The 15,000-nt window shown below is 34.9% G+C and overlaps 3 protein-coding genes across 4 annotated transcripts in view; 2 read left to right on the plus strand and 1 right to left on the minus strand.

Annotated features, from left to right (window-relative positions):
* Window positions 1-1,297, minus strand: part of LOC122254495 (activating signal cointegrator 1) — an 8,060-nt gene extending 6,763 nt beyond the window's left edge. The window contains exon 1 of one of the 2 annotated variants that reach the window (XM_043018190.2): window positions 1,172-1,297. The gene's annotated coding sequence lies outside the window, so the exon portion shown is untranslated. Of the gene's footprint in view, window positions 1-944 lie in introns of both variants that reach the window. The other variant, XM_043018199.2, reaches the window with a different exon arrangement.
* LOC122254488 (peroxiredoxin-2) lies at window positions 1,106-5,258 on the plus strand. The gene is made up of 5 exons (XM_043018178.2): window positions 1,106-1,647; window positions 3,474-3,667; window positions 4,094-4,229; window positions 4,399-4,633; window positions 4,947-5,258. Exons 1-5 carry the CDS (start codon window positions 1,615-1,617, stop codon window positions 5,030-5,032), a joined length of 684 nt encoding a protein of 227 aa, XP_042874112.1. The 5' UTR covers window positions 1,106-1,614; the 3' UTR covers window positions 5,033-5,258.
* Window positions 5,259-6,927: 1,669 nt separating this feature from the next.
* Window positions 6,928-13,883, plus strand: elm (calcineurin like EF-hand protein 1 elm). Its single transcript, XM_043018164.2, has 5 exons — window positions 6,928-7,318; window positions 9,438-9,586; window positions 9,808-9,922; window positions 11,389-11,482; window positions 12,078-13,883. The coding sequence occupies exons 1-5, from the start codon at window positions 7,252-7,254 to the stop codon at window positions 12,220-12,222; spliced, it is 570 nt and encodes a 189-aa protein (XP_042874098.1). The 5' UTR covers window positions 6,928-7,251; the 3' UTR covers window positions 12,223-13,883.
* Window positions 13,884-15,000: the final 1,117 nt, after the last annotated feature.

The following is a 15,000-nucleotide window of genomic DNA, read 5'->3' on the forward strand; positions in this document are numbered from 1 at the left end:
TTTCTCTCCTGCTGGTGCTAGAAGAAAGTGGTGCCATCTAGGTTTCGGATATTAGGTTAGCTCAATATTAAAGTAATTATGACTGCAACTATCATCATCACTCACTCTATACTCATAGCACAATAAAATAGCAGTGATCCAAAGTCCCCAAACGTCAGGTATATCATGACAGGCCAAAGCTCTTGCTTCATGTATGTCATGACACACATCTGCAATGGGTTAATACTTTGCTCTGGTTACTGGTTGTTTATATATACAATGGTTCATTGGCATGAAGAATATGCTTGTTATAAAGGAATTTAGGAGTTTAAAGGCATCTGACATCTCCAGAAGTAAATATAAACCTATTCCACTATATTAACCAAAAACGTATTTCCTGACAAAGTATCTGTGTTAAGCTGAGTAAAATGACATTTTGAACAAAACCATCCAATTTCCTACAGTATCAGCAATTCATTATTATGAACTTAATTAAGCTTAGCTTGCTAAGATTTTCATACAATTCATTTTACAGAGTAAATAACTACAATCAAAAACAAGAAAATACTGTGTTTCAGAGGAATGCCTCATGAATAATAAAAAAAAACTAATAAACACTCCAAAACATACAAATGTGGCAAGAAAGTTTGGAACGCAAGGTATCACACGCGTCAAAATGTCTAAAAAGGCGTGACATATGGTTTCGCCAACACTTTCTTTACATAGACTAGGTTATCTGTTGCCTATTCAATGGTGTATGGAAGGCATGAAATCTGCTTAATTATTGAACTTTCCTTTAAAATATGATATAAATGTTGCATGTTAATACAGACAATTAAAACACCAATCTCAAATAATATCAATATCCATAATAAAATATTTGGGCAATTCAGTACCTTGAAGATAACTTACATCACCAAGTTCTACAACCAAATAACTACAAACAAACATACAATCCTACTTACATCCAAAATACGAACAGAATCCCACAAAATTATATTTCTAACTAAAGGGCGTTTGACCAAAACAAACTCAAAAGACATGAAATTTCCAACGTGTCACACAATGATGTAATAAGTTATGTTATCTACCGCAAAAGTGAACACATGATGATCTAACTGTTCAATAGCTTAGAAATGAAAGTAAAAGACGTTTCTAAAAAGTCTCCAAACTATTAGAAGAATGTTCTTACGTGTTGTAATTGGTCACTCCTTCCTTCCCTGACAAGTTCTCGAATCAGCTGTTCAGTGATGCCGGCTCGTTTTCCCTTTTTATTTTTTATTTTTTTATTTTTTAGAGGGACGGCTTTTGTTACAGATTATTTTATTGATTGTATTACTTTTCTAGGATACATATATGATTTGTATAATGTAATTATGTTATTTTTATATATTTGATTAATAAATACACTTCGCCAGACTAGTACAGGCTTAGAAAAATAAAATTTACATATACTACGTAAATGCCTAAACTTTCATCAACCGATGAATGAAATAATGATCGAGCTACAAACCAGAAATAATTAATGAAATACCATCTCTTAAAGAGGCCTATTAAATTTATCTAATAACATATCGGCAACCGAGTGTCCAGGTAGTTCTCAGCTGAGCTCAGGAATTGCACAACAGACGCACCATGGCCGGCATCCTCAAACAATTCGCTTTTAACGTATGTATATGACTTTAAATACGATTTTGCTTTGTATATTCAAGTAATTTAGCTTGTCTTGAAACTATGTATGCGTCTGATAAGCGCTGACATGTGTAGATGAATAGGAATTTCGGAAAGAAATCTATAAGTCGGCAAAGAAACCGACTCAATGTTGCTGATAAACAGAACGTTCTTGAGATGTTGCCAGGGAGATTGATTGCAATGTTGAGGATGGGGTAGCTGATAAGGAAGGAGGTAGGAGGAGGGGGGGGGGTATCGGACGTCCCACTAATTAGACTGAAGAACATGTTAATTGCGCTGTAAGCTCTGTCTTGCCAGAACATTCATCATGGAGCTATATTGGTCTTTTCAGAGTGAAGCACAGAGGCCAAAGCAGCACTTGTAGTACTTTTCTTGATAATTACTTCTAGGAGCTTTATCTTGTCAGGATATTTATGGCTAACGTTTAATTACCTCTGTAGATGCCATCACATCACTAGATGCGTAGATACACAGACTTTGATACACAAATATGGGTATATATCTACTTTGATCAGATTATCTTTAATGTGTAATAGATGGATTCCATTTTTACATATTTTTTTGACTGCAAGAACTGGCAAGAAACTTTTTCCCGATATTATAGGAGACCTGAGTAAAACAGTTACTATTTTGATCAACTAGTCTTTTCCATAACTATGTCTCTGATGCATATGTTTTATCTTGAAATGCTTTCTTGCTCTAAATATGTCACTGCATTGTCAAAAGATTAGCTTTGGTAGAAATCAAAGATTATTCTCTGTCGGTCATACAGACTCTGATCGGTACACACAGCCTGATACCATACATCTGCCGCTAAGATGGTAAAACCTTTCAAGATTTATAAAAGATTCAGGTAATAGGAGTCTGTATGATATAAAGAATACAGCAGCACTTAATTGTCTTTTATACTTGTTAATCAATCATTTGACCGAAGGATTACTCTCCTGAAGGCTGACAGTGACCATAAAGAATGTAATAAATATGTCCATGATTTATTTTTAAAAGTGTGAGCTTTAAGAGATTCACACAAGAAAGAGCTTGTAGACAGTAGACTTGGTGGTATCAGGCATTAGATCAACATTGCTCTTCCATTCCTGGAGCATGGAAGGAATAGGACTTATACCATTTCTGAACTTCTGATAATGCAGTGTATTGTTTAGACTAAGAGAAGATTTCAATAGATACAAAAAATAAAACAAAAAGGTGTACTTTTTGGGAAGGATCAACTGATCAAAATATTGGGTAATTCCTTATCCTTAGACTCGCATATAGTCCATAACATGTAGCACAAGATAATATTTGACAGCATTACACATTTACTAAGTTTTCTAGAGCTTGACTCCAGTTATGCTGATGGTCTTAAGGAAATTGCAATTGTTTTAGAGAGGATTAAGACCTTATAGAGAGACCCTCCATAGCATTGGAACTTTCATTGTATTTTTTGTCAATTTATTTAGTTTTAGGTGCAACAACCTTATATAGAGATGTCCATGCTTAAAATCTAAATCCCAGGTTTTCATGGCCATTAACCCAAAGGGTCACATTGTTTCAGATATATTTAAGAAAATATTTTCCAAGTCAGGACTAGCCCAAAAGTGCTTATGGCAGCTAAAGGAAAGAAAAACGGCTCAAGGACTAACTGCAGTAGTTTTAGGGAAAGAAATTTATGGATATAGAATTGTAAGAGTGATCTGATAGAATATTTATGTAAAAAATATATATATATTTATTATTCATTAAGCTGAAATTTAGCATATAATCTTCCTATGCAATTTATACATGATACAATCTTGTGTTTCCAGGCTGTTCGCAGCACAGTCACAGCCAGGGCCTTCCAGCGCCATCTGTCCACCACCACACGATCCCTTGCTGCTGCTGTTACTCACCCAGCTCCCGGCTTTAAAGGTCAAGCCGTTGTCAATGGACAGTTTAAAGAAATCTCTCTTGAGGACTACAAAGGCAAATACGTTGTGCTCTTCTTCTATCCTCTTGACTTGTAAGTAAAGACAGAATCTGATTTTCTGTAGAATGTAGATAAACATACTTGATTTACTTCACAGTTTTATTACCAGTTAGACATTTATATGGTACTGATGGTTCATTAGCCTAAAAATTGTGTTCATTTGATGTTAGGAGTAAAAAAGTGAGTGAGAGGAAGATAAAAAAGAAAATATAATTGAAAAGAATGATGCCTATTTTTGAAGCACCACACACCATTTCTTAAACTTGTACAAGGTTTCTCCATTTAAGTTATTCCAAGGGGTTTTCAGAAGTTTTACCACAGATAAACTTGCTTTTGATACAAGTTTTGTAGATATAAAGCTTTTCTTCTTTTGTGTGTTGATGAATTTGTGTATATATATATAACAATGTTTTTCTTATGTAATTTCAAATAAATATGAATGACTTAATTTCATTTCAGCACATTTGTTTGCCCCACTGAATTGATTGCCTTCAGTGAACAAGCTGAATCCTTCAGGCAACTCAATTGTGAGGTTATTGGTGTGTCAACCGATTCCCATTTCTCTCACTTGGCATGGAATAACATGCCACGGAAGGTTTGTTTATTTGGTAGATATTCATTGTTGACTGCAATATGATATCTTTTACTTATTTATGCTGTGTTTTAAAAATTGTTTATGTAGTGTAGTGTCTTTTTCTTTGTTATACAGTGTGAAAAGAAGTGTTTAATACAACTTGGATTTTATTTTTTATTCAAATTTTCAGCAAGGTGGTCTAGGTGGCTTGAAATACCCTCTGCTTGCTGATTTCAACAAAACCATCTCAAGAGACTATGGCGTTCTCCTCGAGGATGCAGGTATCGCTCTCCGTGGCCTCTTCCTGATTGACCCTGAGGGTGTCTTGAAGCACATGAGTGTCAATGACTTGCCCGTTGGAAGGTCCGTAGAAGAAACCCTGAGATTGCTGAAGGCTTTCCAGTTTGTGGCTGAGCATGGGGAAGGTGCGTGAACATGCATATTGCTCATTACTTACCGCATTTAGAATATGGAATGTTAGCTGTTAGGGAAAGATTACTTTTCTTCCTCTGGTCTTCAAGAACTTTTTTTTTCCCCCCTCTTTGTTTTCATTATTTCATGCTTAGAAATGAGAATGAATAGGAACAAAACAAAAATAAATTAACAAGTTTAATATTTGGATAAAAGTATTTTTGTTTAGAAGATTTTCAAACAGTCGTACGGTATGCTTAATATGTAAAGTGATGCATAATGAATGGTTTGACAATCCATTATATTTTTATTTTTCTACTTTTCCAGTATGCCCAGCTAACTGGCAGCCAGACAGCCCAACCATCAAGCCAGACCCAGAAGGCTCTCTTGAATATTTTGGAAAGGTCAACTAAGAAAGGCAGTGTTAAATGAAAACTTAAAGAGGCATCTAGCATCAAGAGTGTCGTCAAAAGAATGAGGCAGTTTTATTTGTCCTGTGTCGTACGTCTGGGCATTGGCTGTGTACCTGTTGGTGGAATTGATGCTATCCCCTCATATAGTGAAGAGATTAAATACTTGGAAAAACATCAGAGTATTATCTTTTGTAAATGTTGAAAAATAAACTATAGAAAAAACAAATCTACAGTGACTTGTTTTACTTACTTTTATTGGAATATTTAATAAAATATCATCAAACCTTTTCAATAGGTGCTATGAATCAATATAACTAATGAAGTCCCCATTGTATCTAATAACCTAATAGAAAAGATATAAAATAATTAAGATTTATTGACTGGTTCACTTGGTAGGTTTGGGGACTGCCCCTTGATACCATAATAGTACATTGGGCTGTAAAAATTATCAAATGCAATTTGCATGCAGAGGGATATGACCAAAAATGGTAAGGTATGTGATGGTAAACAAAAATGCAATAATACAGTAACATGTATCATAAAAAATCATGCACAACATGATAATGAATTGTGTTTGTGATTATATACATAACTCATACAAACAAGCTTTACTGCCGAACCAACTTTCCCAGTAATCCATAAATGGAGGTAATAATGAGTCACATACCTAATTATATTACTGAGCTGTTGAGAGATGTTTGTATGCAAGCAATACTCAGATTTGTGCTGTATAGAGGTACATACAAATTAAGAAAAAGCTAATTACCCCACATTGATTAAGCAGCTTTGTACTGGAGAGATAAGATAAGTAGTTCAGCCTCAGTGATTACACAAGTTAGAACATCCTAAATTGTATTCATAGCACACATACTGAGATTTGTAATTGCAAATGCAGCATATAATTTCCTAGATTATAAGTCGACCAAAGATTTCAAGAATTATAATAAAGCTTCAAAATCAATCTCTCTCTTTTTCTCTTCTCTTTCTCTTTCTCTTTCTCTTCTCTTCTCTTCTCTTCTCTCCTCTCCTCTCCTCTCCTCTCCTCTCCTCTCCTCTCCTCTCCTCTCCTCTCCTCTCTCTCCTCTCCTCTCCTCTCCTCTCCTCTCCTCTCCTCTCCTCTCCTCTCCTCTCCTCTCCTCTCCTCTCCTCTCCTCTCCTCTCCTCTCCTCTCCTCTCTCTCCTCTCCTCTCCTCTCCTCTCCTCTCCTCTCCTCTCCTCTCCTCTCCTCTCCTCTCCTCTCCTCTCCTCTCCTCTCCTCTCCTCTCCTCTCCTCTCCTCTCCTCTCCTCTCCTCTCCTCTCCTCTCTATCTCTCTATCTCTCTATCTCTCTATCTCTCTATCTCTCTATCTCTCTATCCTCTCCTCTCCTCTCCTCTCTCTCTCTCTCTCTCTCTATCTCTCTCTCTCTCTATCTCTCTATCTCTCTATCTCTCTATCTCTCTATCTCTCTTTCTCTCTTTCTCTCTTTCTCTCTTTCTCTCTCTTTCTCTCTTTCTCTCTTTCTCTCTTTCTCTCTTTCTCTATCTCTATCTCTATCTCTATCTCTATCTCTCGTAAACCGAATGCTTTCGTAATTGTGCGCGCAGTCTCAAAAGAGTGCACCTCAGTTGTCGCATACGATATCTAATTGATTTCAGATAACCTATAATTCTACCTCGTCGCGTTGATTCATCAATTTGTCTTTATTTATATCCTACAATATTAGATTCCGTACCAGCAAAATCAATTTCCAGTAGCATAGGTACACTCCGAGTGCTGCAAATATTATATTTATAAGTCATTAGTAGGGTCCTGGTTAGAACTTATATCAAGTATTCATTAACGGACTTTCGAGCTGCCCGCTAAGGTCATGCACGTGACACCCAGATGTCACTAGTGTCCATAGAGGTGTCCGAAGGGAAGGATTCAATGGTTATAAGTAGACGAAATGTTTCCCGCGACAAAACTCAGTCTAGTCAACGAGTTACGGATATATTAAAAAAAAAAGGTGACATCTGTTTTGATAAAAAGTTAGATTGGGGAAAGGTTGATACGGGTGTGAGCTGCGAAGTGAATCCGAACGCCTACGTAATGAAGCCAAGGAATCGGACGACGTGTTTATCAGCTGATTGGATGGACTCTCCTTCTTGAGGCAGTCTGCGGATCTCCTTCCTCAAGGACGTTAGACCAGCGACGTAGCCACTTTCCTTGGGGATTCAGTGCACTCACCAACCTTCATCATGGGAAACAAGAGCAGTCTTATGTTGCAGGAGCAAGATATCAGGGATATTCAGGCTGAAACAGGGTGTGAGTAGTGTTGCATACTTTTGCTGTGTTGAGAGAGGGGAAGATTTCGTTATTTTTATTTCCCAGTTTTCAGTTTTGTTAAACTGCGTACTGATACAGACACGCATGATTGCACACTGGATAAAACGATTGTTTTCGTGTGACATCGCTCATGATATTGATATTTGGAACGGTATTGGTCATTTATAATTAGGCACAATAGCAAAAAAAAAATAGGTATGAGTTACAGGTACCAGGATATCCAGTAAGGGAGTGGCCCATTCTGCATGTGAGAATGAGTATCACGGATATGGTGCATGACAGACATATTGTATTCTCTATTGTGTGTTGTAATGCGGGATTAGCCTCGTTTTCGTCACTTCTACAAAGGGAGAAGTGACTGTACCTACACTAGTTGGATTATAATGGTCAGAGTTGAGACTAGGAGTTTTATAATGTGTTAAGAATGATGTTAGTCTGAAGCTATGGTGAAACTCTGAAGTAAAAGTAGTGAATATTGGTTACCTAACAGCAATGTAATTAAACAATTTTTTACTTTCAAAAGATATTGTCTTATGATATAGGGGTGGTACTATATTTCATTCATATTCAATAGTTTTCATGTTACATAGTCAGATACTGTTGCAGGGTCCTATAATATTGCGTATGGATCAAGGTTAGATTAGATTGAAAAGGTTATACATGTTGGCGATTGTATTATATGGTTATATATGTTGCTCTGAGAACTCAGTATACCATAATGTTAAAAGTATTATTATTTTCTTTCTTCTCCATAGATCTTTGAATATATATACCAATTACAGAGGTCCTTAGTTATGGCACATATTTACAAGATACTGTCCCCTACACTTTAGGGTTCAGTGCTTGTCTTCGCCACGGTGTGAACCAGAAGTTTTGACTCCTGTATTCAAAACATGTCAATATGAGTATGGGGAATGTGTTTTGGATACAAGTGGTGGTTCACAGACTGGCAACACTGAAGGGTGAACTTGGAAGTGGAGGGGACTGTACATACATTATGCTATAGTTTATCTTTATGCAGCTATTATTAACTTCTATGAACCAGCTTAAGTTTTAAGAAGGTTAAAGTAAAGTTTGTTATGATGATTTCATATTAAAAAAAAATCATCAATATCATGGAAGTCTAGCAACTACATCAGTCATGACAAGATTATGAATGAATATCTGTATCAATGAAGTTGTATCATATTGATTATAACATAATGATTTGTTTACAAGTATTTTGCTACATTTTTATCACTTGATTGGTTAAATCAGGCAAAATACTTGATATGGCAAGGTTTTGGAACTAATAGTGCTGGAACATTGATATTGCTTCAGTGATATAGAAGATTTACTGAAAGCAGAGGGAAATTTTTAAGTTAAAACAAAATGTAGTGCATAGAAAAAAGATAAGAATTAAAATAACTGATGTTACAAATCAAATTTCATTTCAAGAGTGGCATCTTCTTCAGAATTATGTTAATCTGAAGATGTGACATTTAAAATTCAAATTAGACATCCTGCTTTGTGAAATCCCGGCAGTGATTTTATCTTTGACCATGTATTGTTATAAAATCAAGATGTAAGAAAGTTGCAACACTTGTGCCCTTGAGAGCTTCATTATTGTTAGTTTCTGACCTTGTCCTGGGCACGGGAGTCTCTGACGTTATGTTTTTCTTTTCTTTTTCTTTTTTATATTGTTGCTTACATTCAGAGTTATTTCAATAACCCTTTGCTATTCAGATCATATTTTTATAGATAGCTAATGATATATATGTTGTAAGGCAAGATCTTTATGTATATAGATGAGGCCAGAATATCAATTGACTGTTGCTTCTGTCTGGTTTTAGCTAGATTTGTGGAGTGTGTGATGAAATGGTTATCAGGTTTGATTCATATCTTGTGAAGTGGGATGAAATACTTTATTATGCATGGAGTCTTGTGAACCATAGCTGATTTTCTAGTTATATTATAGGTACTAGATGATTGTAATTGATCATAGTTTGGTATTAAAATGTCAACCTCATTCTCATGCATTGTATTGTATATTGACTTTCCTTGCATAGCACTTGTGTTATTGTTGCTCTCTCTGAAAATTGTTGTTTCATCCACACAGTTTTGCCAAGCCAGATTGAACGACTTTACAGCCGCTTCACAAGCTTGGACAAGGGAGATAATGGCTCACTCTCGAGGGAGGATTTCCTTCGCATTCCAGAATTGGCCATTAACCCACTTGGCGATCGTATCGTCCATGCTTTCTTCAAGGTATGTATTGCTCTCTTTACAGGGTGGAAAGTAAGACTTTTTCATTCATATTTAGAAGTACTAATGTGCTTCAGGCTAGATTTTACTTTCCCTCTTTTGATATATATGTGTAATTCTTTTTGGATGCAGAACCCCAAATCTCTCAAGGAATTAAAGAGTTCCTGTGTTCATTGCAAAAAAAGATGTTCAGTTGTATATGATCATCCAATCTTCTATTCTAGGAAAGTGAGGACGATCGTGTGAACTTCTGTCAGTTCGTGCGCGTGCTGGCTCACTTCCGTCCGATCAAGCGAACTCAGGACAACAAACTTAATGCACGAGAAGAAAAGCTGCGGTGTAAGTATTGAGGTTATTGTTTAGAGCAGGATCTCAAAAGGGAAAGGAGTGACCTGCAACGACAAGGGAATCTGAGATATAACATGGAGAAAATCTCATACATTTGGTCATGTGATGAGTAAACAAAAATTGCAGTATTGTTGGGAAATATTTGTTGATGGTTTAATTGACAAAAATACCATCCAAGTACTTCATTGGTAAAGAAGTGGGTCATGAAATTTTTATTTAAGTATTATCAATTATTTTGGATAGACTTTAATTTAGCCAAGTCAAATAATATACCTGTAGTGATTTACTGCAGGACAGATGTGTATCTGTGTTATGTTACAATCAAGTTAAATATCAGTTAAAAAATAATAATAATAAAAAATGGAGAAACCGAGACCTCTCCCACAGTAAAATTACATTTAAATGTAATTTTAATCATACAAGATTCAAGCAAAGAAAAGTGAACAAAAAAGTATCATGTAAAACATATGTCAGTAAAAGAGATACCATCTTAATATAGGCAAGATAGGCCTGTACTATAAAGACCAATTATTTTTACTTGGTCTAAAAAAAAAAGGGTGTGGAGGCAAATTTAAAGTCTGTTATAAATAAACCTTGAGGTGTGAACCATGATCATGTCTAATAATTATAAATATATTGCATTTCATTTTTTACTCCTTTTATATGCGTGCATTGATTTTGACAAGGTCGGGTAGACATGGCCCTCAGACAATCAACAGAACTTAAAGCCCTTGGGAAGAATTGAGTTTGATTCTACTGGTCTAGTGGTATGGGTTAAAAATAAATTGGTTCAAGATGAATTATTCTCTCTTTCTGTCCTTCACTTTCTCTTTCTCACTCTCACTCTCTATTTCTCTCTCTCTCACTCTCTCTCTCTCACTCTCTCTCTCTCTCTCTCTCTCTCTCTCTCTCTCTCTCTCTCTCTCTCTCTCTCTCTCTCTCTCTCTCTCTCTCTCTCTCTCTCTCTCTCTCACTCATTCTCTCTCTCTCTCTCTCACTCATTCTCTCTATTTCTCTCTCTCTCACATTCTCACTCTTTATTTCTCTCTTTCTCACTCTCGCTCTCTCTATTTCTCTCACTCTCACTCTCTCTATTTCTCTCTCACTCTCTCTCACTCTCACTCTCACTCTCTCTATTTCTCTCTCACTCTCACTCTCACTCTCTCTGTTTCTCTCTCACTCTCACTCTCACTCTCTCTATTTCTCTCTCACTCTCACTCTCTCTATTTCTCTCTCACTCTCACTCTCTCTATTTCTCTCTCACTCTCACTCTCTCTATTTCTCTCTCACTCTCACTCTCTCTATTTCTCTCTCACTCTCACTCTCTCTATTTCTCTCTCACCCTCACTCTCTCTTTCATTTCCTCTTTCTCTATCTATTATTCCATCACTTTAATCCTCATTTTTTTTTTTATGTCAATAGTGAATGACATCTAACCAGATTTTATATTCTTGCAGTTGCCTTCAAAATGTACGACTTGGATGATGACGAACGAATCTCCCGTGAGGAGCTCCTGGCTGTCTTGCACATGATGGTCGGAGAAAACATTAGGTGAGATCCTGTTTGAAGCTCTGCCACATGAATGATAGCAGTCATTTTCCTGAATCAGTGCATTTGTTCGGAAAGGAATGTCTGTGTGAATTAAATTGGTAGATTTTAATGAACTGGTCACCAGGTTATGGTGTGGTAAATACACATTTAGATATTTTAAATGAAGGGAAATGAAATATTATATGAATATGCTAGGCAGTTTAATGAAGAGTTTAGTAAAGAAGTTAAAATGGTTCAGTTTTTTTTAGCCTGAAAATAATCTTGGCTAATAGAAGTTACTGCATGTAACTGAGTAGTAGGAGTTTGTACATGATAGAAAGTGTGAGAGTTTCATATTAGTAGTTGCCTTGAAAACTTGTGTTTTCAAAATTAATTCTAAAGTCGTATAAAAAAGAAAACTTGTAAGTGTAGCAAGTCTCATAGTTCATTTTGTTTGATTGCTTCGACCAGCAATGTGATATTAATTTCTCATGTTGACAAAACCAAAAAATAATATAATTTGCTATAATCATTAAAAAATTCCATGTTTCATAGGAAAAGAATCTGAAATAATAATTACTTTCCAAGTCTTCATGTAACATTTTCTTTTCCACAGTGATGAGCAGCTAAACAGCATCGCAGAAAGAACCATTCTTGAGGCAGATCGCGATGGAGATCAGATGATCAGTTTCGAAGAGTTTTGCACAGCCTTGGAGCGCACTGACGTGGAGCAGAAAATGTCCATCAAGTTCCTCAAATAACTTTCTTCTTTTTCTTCCTTTTTTTTTTCTTTTTTTCTTTTTTTTTCTGTCTGTGTGTCCATGAAAATATCAAAAATGCATTTTCAGGGGATCGTACGTAACATAGATGACCAGTTGAAATGGAACAAAAGTTTGGATTTATATATATATATATAAATATACATATATATATTTAGTATGGTATATGTATATGTATATTTGGCTAGGTCTTTATATATTTTGCCTTAACTAAAGGAATACAACAGTTCAGAAAGTACATAACAGTATTTTGTGATGTGACAGTAGTGGTAAAAGTTAACATGAAGAATCAAGAAAGTATTTGGAGAGTATTTAGAATTAGAACTGCACTGTATACTTTATATGTTTTCAAATAGAATTATTAACAATTTATTTTGTGATTGTTCAGCTGAGACACTGCACAAAACTATTGTTGTTACAATAATACCTGAATGAGCAATTGATGTGAACAAGACTCTGATATTTGCTGACAGGTTGTCGCATGTATGTAGAAGAATTTTACCATTTTGGAGGGATCACATTTGGTAAACAATCACAAGATCAGGTGGCCTTACGTAAAGCTGACTTGCACAAACAGAAATTATTCACGTTTGTGTCCACAGGAAACAATATCAATCATTATGTGTTGTTTTTGCATCAGTAAGGTTTTAACATGTCCCAGTTCTTCAAACTCATAGTGGAAAAATAAATAAATAAAAAGCTATGATATATGAACATAGGTTCACTAACAATAGAATTTTATTAATTCTAGTTATAGGCACAGTCACTGAAAAGAAATGTATTTTACATGATGTAAGTACTGAATGATGAAAAGGAATCTTTGTGGGATGCATTCTTTGTGGTAATGTAATGCTCTTTTTTTCTTTCTATTTAATTCTACCTCTTATCCATCCTTTTTGCCATTTTCGTTTCTTCTCCATAGTGTGTCAACAGCATGTACTTCCGTGTTGTGTTTTTTTTTTTTTTTGTGTGTGTTTTTCAGTCTCTCCCCTTGTGTGTTTACATTAAAGATGATATTATATGTGAGATTATATAGTGGAGTTTACATATTTACTGTTGAACAACATAAATATATACATATACATATATTATCAAGTGTGATTTCTGTGAGCTTTGCCATAAGCGGATGATGTCAAAGTTTCATTGTCCGTTATCATTCGTTTCTGTCGCTTCTCCTATAATAATCAGGCCTGTTTGTATTCTACCTTATTTGTGATGGTACATGGTGTTCATACAGACTAGGATTTTCTATGAATTTTTATCTATGAGTATTCATAATTTTTTGTATATATGGTATTTGTGATTTTTTTTTTTTTTTAGAATGAATTTCTTTCTCTCTTTTTTTGTGACACTTTACAAAGTAATAATCCTATGCATTAAGTAGGCTTGAGGAAAGAGCCTCACTTCAGAATTCATTTGAACGGGTTATATTTATAGTATTCTCATATTATTTTTATTGTTATGTATTATTATTTTTTTTTTTTTTATGTTTTCTAGGTGCTGAATTATCCAGTTTTCTATAAACTTTTTTTCTTCTTTTTCATTTCCAAGTGCCTGTTGCACAATATAAGTGTCTTTTATCCCTCCTGGCCGTGGTATGTACATTCCCATAAATATTTTGCACAAATAATATATTTCTATAATCATGTTGTCTCATTTCATCCTCACGTCATTACATGAAGAATATTAAATAAGGAATCAGGTGATATGAGAAAGTCAAGGAATTGGAAGTAATTTGGAAAGTGAAAGGTAACAAGATAAAAGGTTAAGTCTTTTGTAATATATAATCTATATTGAAGTTTTACATAGAATGTTCCATTTATAGAATTTTGTTTTTAGTTAAGGAGGATTGTCTGACATAAAAAAGTGGAAGGTGGTCATTTTAATTAAACAGGTTCAAGTTAATAAAATTAGAGTTGAAAGTTTTGCCTTCACATTCCATTATTTAGAACAGATACTCAAATTCATAAAACATTATGGAGTCATGTATTCACTTTAGCACATAAACATTTTACATTAAACTTATATGTTTGTGGCAATGTAAGTAAGACCTTACTATTGGCACATTACCCTTTGTTAATTCACCTGCAGTGCCTTAATTTCCATTCGACATCATAAAATCTGGATGTAACAAGTTTGCTCACCATATTGCAATTGCTATGCCTTATAAATATTTGATTTAGTCATGGTCTGAATAGGAATGATCTGATATTCCTTTCCTTTTGTGTCTATTTTTATAGCGGACACAATGAGTGTTTATGCTGTACTGGCAAAGCTTTTGTTATTGAGTACAATATATATTAACCCTAATTTTTGCCTAGCTTTTGATTATATGTGATATATTTGTTCGTTCTGGACACATTGATTTTGCTGTTACATGTTATTAGTCTAATTTTTCACTCTGTAATGTATGTATTTTTACATCAGAATTAATTTAATACACCTTTTATCCTATTTAGTCTGGGAAGTTATGTTCATTACAATTATGCCCCCAAACAATATGTGTGGGGGGAACTTACCTATTTGTATAAAGACGATCACTTTGTGGGTTTAGCAATACTAAACAATGTTTTTAATTAACACATGAGGTTTGGATTAAGTAGCAGTCAAGTGTTACAGTTATTTATATTTTCAACATTGAAGGCAGCACTCATCCTATTGAGGAGTGTCTCTGCCATTGAGAAAATCTAAATGTGAGGGATATTTCACACGTAGTTACAAATGGTAATATTTTTTCTGATATTTATCCCCCTTTCTTGA

This window comes from Penaeus japonicus, unplaced genomic scaffold, assembly GCF_977035675.1.
Source record: "Penaeus japonicus unplaced genomic scaffold, GWHDUDI00000001_assembly GWHDUDI00000018, whole genome shotgun sequence".
NCBI classification, from domain to species: Eukaryota; Metazoa; Arthropoda; class Malacostraca; order Decapoda; family Penaeidae; genus Penaeus; species Penaeus japonicus.

What these genes read in the sequence shown, in the direction of transcription:
- elm (XM_043018164.2), top strand. Translation starts at nt 7,252, where the DNA reads ATGGGAAACAAGAGCAGTCTTATGTTGCAGGAGCAAGATATCAGGGAT. An exon ending in ACGAGAAGAAAAGCTGCGGT is followed by an intron (nt 9,923 to 11,388) that starts GTAAGTATTGAG and finishes ATATTCTTGCAG; the next exon opens with TTGCCTTCAAAATGTACGAC. An exon ending in ATGGTCGGAGAAAACATTAG is followed by an intron (nt 11,483 to 12,077) that starts GTGAGATCCTGT and finishes TCTTTTCCACAG; the next exon opens with TGATGAGCAGCTAAACAGCA.
- LOC122254488 (XM_043018178.2), top strand. Translation starts at nt 1,615, where the DNA reads ATGGCCGGCATCCTCAAACAATTCGCTTTTAAC. An exon ending in TCAAACAATTCGCTTTTAAC is followed by an intron (nt 1,648 to 3,473) that starts GTATGTATATGA and finishes TTGTGTTTCCAG; the next exon opens with GCTGTTCGCAGCACAGTCAC. An exon ending in TTCTTCTATCCTCTTGACTT is followed by an intron (nt 3,668 to 4,093) that starts GTAAGTAAAGAC and finishes ATTTCATTTCAG; the next exon opens with CACATTTGTTTGCCCCACTG.